Source organism: Diadema antillarum, unplaced genomic scaffold, assembly GCF_040938485.1.
Source record: "Diadema antillarum isolate AM-2024a unplaced genomic scaffold, OU_Dant_1.0 seq00001905_RagTag, whole genome shotgun sequence".
Taxonomy (NCBI): domain Eukaryota; kingdom Metazoa; phylum Echinodermata; class Echinoidea; order Diadematoida; family Diadematidae; genus Diadema; species Diadema antillarum.
In genome coordinates this window covers 449,538-457,886 of record NW_027272571.1, presented here as the reverse complement: position 1 = coordinate 457,886, position 8,349 = coordinate 449,538, and the positions used below count along the sequence as shown (strand labels likewise).

At 41.5% G+C, this 8,349-nt stretch overlaps 1 protein-coding gene across 1 annotated transcript; it reads right to left on the bottom strand.

Moving 5' to 3' along the window:
- On the bottom strand, nt 1-4,333 carry LOC139713108 (monocarboxylate transporter 2-like). Its single transcript, XM_071624864.1, has 4 exons — nt 4,123-4,333; nt 1,527-1,667; nt 247-1,098; nt 1-116 (listed from the first exon to the last, which is right to left on the bottom strand). Exons 1-4 carry the CDS (start codon nt 4,331-4,333, stop codon nt 1-3), a joined length of 1,320 nt encoding a protein of 439 aa, XP_071480965.1.
- Between the last annotated feature and the right edge of the window lie 4,016 nt (nt 4,334-8,349).

The window sequence follows — 8,349 nt, the reverse complement described above, 5'->3', positions numbered from 1 at the left end:
CTATCGAAACCTCTTGACAAGCATCAGCAACATTGTCAGAAGAGCAGAGACGAAGGCGAACACTCCAATGGAAATGAAGGCTGTATCGAATGATTCCGTAACGTCGTACACAGTACCTTTGGAAAAAAAAAGAGAACAGATGAGATAAATGGTGATGTGTGTTAGTATGATAATGAAATCGTTACAACATTTTAGCCAAAGTTAATCTGCATTGTGCTCGACCTTTGGCAAAGTTGCAGCACTCACCTGTTACGTATCCGGAAATGAGAAGCCCTGACCCCGTGGCGAAAAGAAAATAGGAGAGCATTCGCGGAAAATTTGTTTCCGACACATAGACATCCAGAACGGCAAAGCTGGCAGGTAAGCTACCGAAGACGCCGAATCCGACGAAGAAGGAGCACGTCACAAGATGTGCTAAAGACGATCCGGTAGAATAGAGAATAAGGCCAAGTCCTGCAAGGCTGCAGTTGATGACGTAGAGTACGGCGGCTGACTCTCGTTTGCAGTGCAATATGAGAGCAGAGAGTGCCTGATTCACCAGTCCTCCAGCAGCACCGGCGAAGGGAAGATAGGCCGAAGTAGTTTCATCTAGTCCTTTGGATACGGCGCAGGACACCATGAAGAGAGACCAACCAGACAGCGCTAACTCTATAAGGAATTTGCATGGCAAGAAAAGTACGATAAATGGCCATTCCTCAATCACTGCGTGCAAGCACGATTTGTACCACGAGTTCTGTTCACCCCTGTTTTTCGGTACAGCGAGATCGACTAATTCCGATGAGCTCTGGTGAAATACAACGGAATTCGCGGGTCGGTCATTTTTCGTCAGCCTCCTGAAAGATCTGTGGGTCCGTTCCACGTCAGGAGGAGTTTTGAAAGTCTCCGCCGCGGGCACCGTGTGTAGGAAGATGGCTCCGAGAATCAGCAAGGTGCCTTCGAGTCCGTAGGATTTCAAGGTGTGTGCTACAATCAACGGAAGGATCATACCACCGACCGAGCTACATGCCATGCACAGCGAGTTCATGCTGCCGAATCGCTCACCAAAATACTGCTGGAGTGTTTCGGTTCCAACTTGAGTTATGGGTGAACCGAAGATACCTTGGAGAAGCAACGAAAAGAGAGAGAGAAAAAAAATCTGAAACGCGTTTGTCAGATTTCAATAGAGTTTTTTTTTTTTAAACCACAGTGTATTTACGACAGTATAGACCTTCTCTTTTAGTTGTCATTGAAAAAAAAAAAACTTATATGTAGCTAGTTTGCTCTTTGTGTTCAAACGTTTTTCTTTAATCATCTTATCTTCTGAATAGCATATTTTCCTTACTTCTAGCAACAGAAGTGACCTGTGGCAAGACACCAAAAGATGCTTGCTCCTTTTAGTATAGACCAGCTCAGTGTGTAAATACAATGTACAACGTTTTGCAAATACCAATGAATGGCATGTTTCCACGTATCATTTGGTCAGGGAAGACGGACTTACTAAACAAGCTTATAACTTACACAGGGAAGGAAATTCACGCGGAACTTACCAACGACAACCATCGCGACGCCGAACCACAGAGCCGAATGAACGAAGGCAGAGATCATGATGGCAAGACCTGCTAAGAGACTGCTGGTCATAGCCAACGCCCTTCGATTCACTCGACGTGCAAGAGCAAATACGAGTGGACCTTGATGAGAGAAAAAAAGTAACATTCTCCATAAAGAGTGACAAGGGCAGGACCAAGTTAAAATTTCGGCATGTCATGCGCTCGACACTCACGAGTCATAACTGCCCAAGAGTCATATAGCCCACGAGTCATATAGCCCATGAGCTAGATACTAAGTGAACAAGGTCCTCTAGCTCGACAACAAATAAGATAGACCCCTGAGCTAGGCACTATAGGCAAATAAGGCCCGCGAGCTAGACGCTAGGCAAATAAGGCCTACGAGCTCGACTTAGGCAAAAGGGGCTCATGAGCTCGACAGAGGCAAAATGGCATATGACCTCGACATTACATTAGTGCATATTCGAGCCCATGGACCCCTTTTGCATGGTGTCGTTTGCAATACATCCTTGATTACACTATAAGTAACTGATAGCGAAATTTCGTCAATTTCCCGACGCGAAATTTTGTTACAATATATTGCTGTACGAAATAAAAACAAATGAAGACAATTGTAGTGACACCGATGCTAAATTTGAAATTAATTTGAATGCATCTTTTGTTCTTTTGACTAATTCTTACTCAAATTAGTTTATTCTGTTTCAAATGAATGTGCACAATTTTCATTTTAAAAATGAATCAAAATGATGTATGATAGGTCTCTATTCTTTTTTGATAATGAAGTTGCCTGTTATATTTAAATAATGTACCTACTTTACCTAACCTGCTGCCAAAAGCATTTAATGTGAACCGTGGAGTTGGCCTATATAATGTAAGTAGAAATCATTGCTTCGAATATATGTACAGTACTTATAAAGCAACATGCACAATTACACACTCACACACACACACACACACACACACACACACCCTACATATTCCATGTCTTTTGTTTTCCTTTCTTCGTATCATCTAAAGCCCGCCGCACACTATGCGACTCATGACTATTCGGCTGAAAGATTTTGGATCTGAAATAAACAAGCGTGTTTATTCTGAGGCTATTGTGTTTAATTTCGGATCGAAAGTCTGTCAGTTGTATAGTCGTGAGTCGTATAGTGTGCGGCGGGCTCAATGGGCCAGTCACAAATCAGTTGCGATGCGTCGGCGATGGGGAAAAGCCGGGAAATTTTAACAAAATCTTCAGACAGATCTCACGATTCTGCGCCCGTCGGAGGCGCTCTCCGGACGCCTGTGGCTTGTCGCAGATTTTTTAGGCATCGCCACACCCGTCGCGGTCCCTAACTTTGAACTTAAGATTGCAAGATTGCTCGCAAGATTTTAAACCCATTTTTGGCATCCCAGACACAATATCCGATGACCTACGATGCCCTCCGATTAATCGGAGGCGTCCTCCGAAAAATCTGAGACTAGTCGCAAGATTCTGTGTGGGATTGGAAATTCAGGTTGAGATTCAATGTCTGCGAGTAGTCTCCGGCGTCCTCCGACTGAATCGGAGGCGCCCTGCGACGATTCGTACGCTTTCTGTGATCGTCTCCGACGATTCGTACGGTGGAATCGTAGTAAATCGCCGTGTATATAAGGGCGCCTCCGACCGGATCGCTAAAAGTTTGAGACGCTCTTGCTGCAGGAGGCTGTGACAGAAGATTTTGAAGATGTCAAGGGGAGCACCAAAAGAAGATCGCAGATATCGTCTCCGATCGCGTCCGATGCAATCGGAGGCGATCGGAGGCTAATCCCACGATTTTTCGACAAAACCGGATCAAAATCCTTGAAAAAAAATGAGACAATGTGACTGCTCCACTTTTATTAGGATTGTTGCTAGGATTGTTCAAGGATTCTTTATTTTCTACGGCGACCCCCGGCCAAAACTAATCCCCGACAGATCGCCGAAATTGTGACTGGGCCATAACTCTTCCCAGTGACGAGTTAAAATCTAGTTGCCTCGTGTCTGGCTCGTGGACCTGCTTTACTTGGTGTCTGTGTGACGCGTCGGCTGTATGACTCGTGGGTGCAAATCTCACGAACCTTTTCTTCAATGTCCAGCTCGTGGGATGACTCTATTAAAATCCATGTTACATTTACTTAGACCGTCCAATCAAATTTGTCTTCAATGTTTTTTAAAGTTTTGAATGTTTTTTAGTAAGTTACTCCCAATGAGAGGAGACTCTTAAATAAGGAAAATTCCGGAACAGATAAACGTTAGTTTGAACATTTTAGGAACCCCAGGTACAATCTTACAAGCACAAAGGCGAAACTTTGATCAAAGTCGAATACAAATCACAGAAGTTATGAAATTATATGAAGTTTCGCTGATTTTCGCCGAGCAGTTTTTGAGATAGAAAGATATGAATATGTTAATGAGTGAGTTCATGCATGATGTCATCGCCTCATACAGTAATTTGTATACGTATAATTGAAATCCACTTTCTTTTGTTCAAACAACTATGCCATTAGAAGTCTCAAATCTTGTCTCTTCTGACTAATTTATTTAATAACTTCAAAGTAAAGTTGAACCTACATGTCATGAAGCCCAGAGAAGTTGCCAGGGATAGGATGAATCCGATGGTCCCGTACTTTGTCCCGAAGAGAGCGGCAAGGTGAGGGACCAAAACGCCGTAAGCTTTCTGCATGCCGAGGTTCAGAAAGTCTCCTCCTCCTTTTCCCGCCAGAACCAAGTACCGCCACCTGTCTCGAGACACTCCCCGACGTGATCTTACGGACGCTGCCATCATTTCATTCGGTTAGACAAACTTAATATAAGAACGAGAGAACGAGACATGAAGCCTAAGAAAAGAGAAAGAAATGAGATATATGCATGAAAGTGACCGAGTTTCAAATTCAAAAACGGGACAATGTACTACTTCTACTCTCACATGACACATACAGGAAGGGAAAAAAAACATAAGAAAGAAAGAGAAAGGGGGAGGGAGGTGATAACAATGGTAATCTAAACAGAGCAACATAAGAACAAAAGTATTGTGCGCTTGTTTCGTGTCCGCTCCGAAATTTGTCCCATTTTATACAGGAATAAATGGATGTTTGTTTAAAGGAAACCAAAACCCAAAGAGAAAAGTGGATTGAGTGAAAGCAGCAATATTGGTAGAACACGTCATAAAAAGTTTGAGGAAAATCGGACAATCGATGCAAAAGTTATGATTTTTTAAAGTTTGGTGTTGGAACCACGGATAAGAAGACTACTAAGGTTCATGACATCATGTGTGGACAAAGAAATAAAGAAAATAATTCATCAAACTTTCACTTTTCTAGCGTAATGAAAGAGTACTTGACTAACCGCTTTCAAAAGCAGGGGGAATATACTACCCTCAACATAATATGTCAGTATCAAGTTGATGGAATGTGTAATTTTCACGAAAAATGAATTTTTGTGGAATTCTCTTTACATTTCATTGTTGTCCACACATGACGTCATGAACTCTATTAGTCTCCTTATCCAGTCACTACAACACCAAAACTTTAAAAATTCATAACTTTTGAGTCGACTGTCCGATTTTCTTCAAACTTTGAATGATGTGTTCTACTAATGTTGCTGCTTTCATCCAATCCACGTTGCTCTTTGAGTTTTGACTTCCTTCAAGATTGTGACCCCGATTATTGTTCGTATTACGCGCGAAGGCACGGTTCAGCGCTGTACAATGCTCTCAGAGCATTCATATGGCTTGAGAAAAACTAGTGTTCAAACGCAACTCTCACCCCCTCCCAATGCACTACCAGGACGGCATCACAACCACCACTGACATCGGAGTCAAAGTGAAATTTGAAGTGAAAAAAGTTCTTGTATGGCTATGATAGAACTGTTGATTTTCACTCAGAGATATACACAAGACGTAAGTGCATAAGAAAATGTGTAAAATAATGCTGTAATATCACGATTCCCCTTATAATCGGGTAATGAAGAAATTGCTAAATATTAGCCCCAAAAGCTTCGTCGGAAGTCCTGCTATCTCAGAGGTTGCGCAATCATGGTTGCTATTGAGTTTCATAATGCTTGGACGCGATTCGATCATTAGTATTGGGCAGCGTTCTGGGTGTCCACTTAGATTTTATACTGGCAGGGAGGGCGCGTTCTGTATGGGAGAGAGCTCCAGGATTAAAAGTCCGTATACCGAATTGTTGACATTGGAAACACCTTGTGAGGGGAGCTACCGGGTTCATAATTATTCATAAACTCTTTATTTCTGATAATTATTCATAAACTCTTTATTTCTGATACAGAAATGTGACAGATACAGGTACATAGGCATCTGTTGTGAGTCAAAATAGGCTCGAAGGGGTGGGACATAGTACTCCATGTATCTATTTCTTTTTTTTTTTAATCATTGCTTCACCTGAATGACTTCTTTCAACAATTCTTAGTTATTCTTCGGTGATCCGACCATGAACTCTGTGCGTATGGCTCGCTTGCATTCACTACCTTTGATCGTATTCTCTCTACTTTGACGGAGATCCCTGGGGCCAGCTCACTGATATAATAATACCTATTTTTTCCTCCTGTTTTCGTCTTTACACGCTATTTTCAACAGCTTTTTCTCATTCACTTTGAACAGCTCACTGATATAATAATACCTATTTTTTTTTCCTCCTGTTTTTCGTCTTTACACGCTATTTTCAACAGCTTTTTCTCATTCACTTTGAACATATTATTTTCCACTTCCCCAATTGCTCTGTGTAAATGCTGCACTAATTTGACCGACTAATCTGACACCGACATTTTTCCCTTTACGGCCATCGTCATACTTGCTCTTTGCTTCTAACTCGTTTTGGAGAGGATTTAGTTGATATATCTGTCTCATTACGGACACTACCTTTTCTCATTTTTTTTCTTCCTGACTGTCAACTGTAGATTTAGATCGAGGTCTAACCTTTCTCTTTTTCTTTTTTACTCTCCAACCAGTCTTCATCTTCTGATGCCATCTTCTAATCCTTTCCTTTTCAAACATATACTTACATATAGGTGAGTTTGAATTTATAAACGCACATCCATGGCAGCCTGAGGTATAGGTCTCTTAGGCAGATGTATGATGAAGCTTCGTCTGTAAACATACTCAAGCATTCATTTGGCTCTTCTTTTAACAAAGAATATTGCTTATACACTGTCAGTATTGGTATTGATAAAATTGTGCTGAAAGTTGTTACCAACAGGCTTACCTTGACCTTTCCAGAAATTCCAGTAACGGACCAAACCATAACTGCCAGTCCGTCCACTAGCCTACATCTCTCCACAAGTGTATCAACAGAATCAACAGAAATATCCACTTCATTATTTTATGAAGTTCACTCCGATGGTACTCATTCATCCATTCAAGTATAGTGTACGGCACAATAATGTGCTAATATGGTTGATACCGTTCAAACCTCGAGGGGTATATTAGGCACCATGCGCTTGTTTTCTTGTGTGGGTTGTGGGTGAGAGGGAACACTAGTTCGCTCGGTTCGCACCATGCTTTTTTGCGATGTCAATTGGCTATCATCATCGTCCATGGGCCCCTCATGGGCGAGTTGTCGACCAATACTGAAGTAAACGCAATGCACTTCCAATAACATTAAAAGACTTAAACCTTTGGGAAGGTCACTAATCGAACTTCATGCCGTTAAAAACAACAATAAATAAGTAAATAATTCACCGAGACATCCAGTGTATATAGTACCGAGTCTATTCAGCATTGTTCAGTCTGCACTGCGTTTGCTCAAGTCATCAAAACTTGCAAAGGTCATTTTTAGTGTGCTTTTATCGTGGTGTTATAAAAAGAAACATAAATAATGTGTCAACAATACCTCCTCCATGATAATAATGTCAGTCGCACGTCCTTGTCAATTCAATCTCATCTCTTGCTTGAAAGCTTTTGTGGAAGTGTCCACTAGCGTCTGATGTATACAGTCATCCAGTGATATTATGGACGGTCAAGGGCACAACACGCCGACTCAGACCATCTCATTATATAGCAAAATGGGTAATGATCATCAAACTCAATCTGAATTGCTCATCCGCTCAAACTATCTCATGATGAAATCAATCACTTGAATTTACCTGTATCAGTAGTCCGCAGTGATTTCGACAAGACTAGCAATTCCATTGACAGCACGTTCGGGGAACATACCAGTACTGATCACGAAGTCGAGACAGCACATTGATATACACACAAGTACGTATACGTTCATGAGCGGGTTGGCCTATTTAACACCAACTTGCGGTCAAGACCCTGCTATTGACCCCATCTACCTCCGGTGTTTTCTGTTGGACTTTGTAACCTCGTACACTTTTCCCAACCTCACATACTTCAGTAACTTAATCCTGTAGAGAAGTGCCGCGACATCCACAATGGCACATTGACGTATTATTATGAAGATGCAACGGAGCATGCATCACTGAGCATCACATTGTGTTCTTGTTGAAAGCTTTGAACCTTGAGATGAGGACCTCCCAATTAGCCTAGATGATAGGCTATACCTAAGGTATATGGAAAAACAACAAATAAACACTCGAAGACTCTCCCCTCCCCAACACGTAGGGCTACATATACCGGATTGAATGAAATCAGACATTTCCTTGAAGAGTGTAAATCAACGCCATATTCAAGTTGACTTTTTTTTTTTAATAGGCCTACATACAGTAAAACCAGACAAACAGAAGTGTAAGTGTTTTATTAAAATCTTGTGCGAAGTGTATGGCATTATCTAATGAAAATTCCAAGATTTAGATTTTTTCCCCCAATATGATGACATTGTT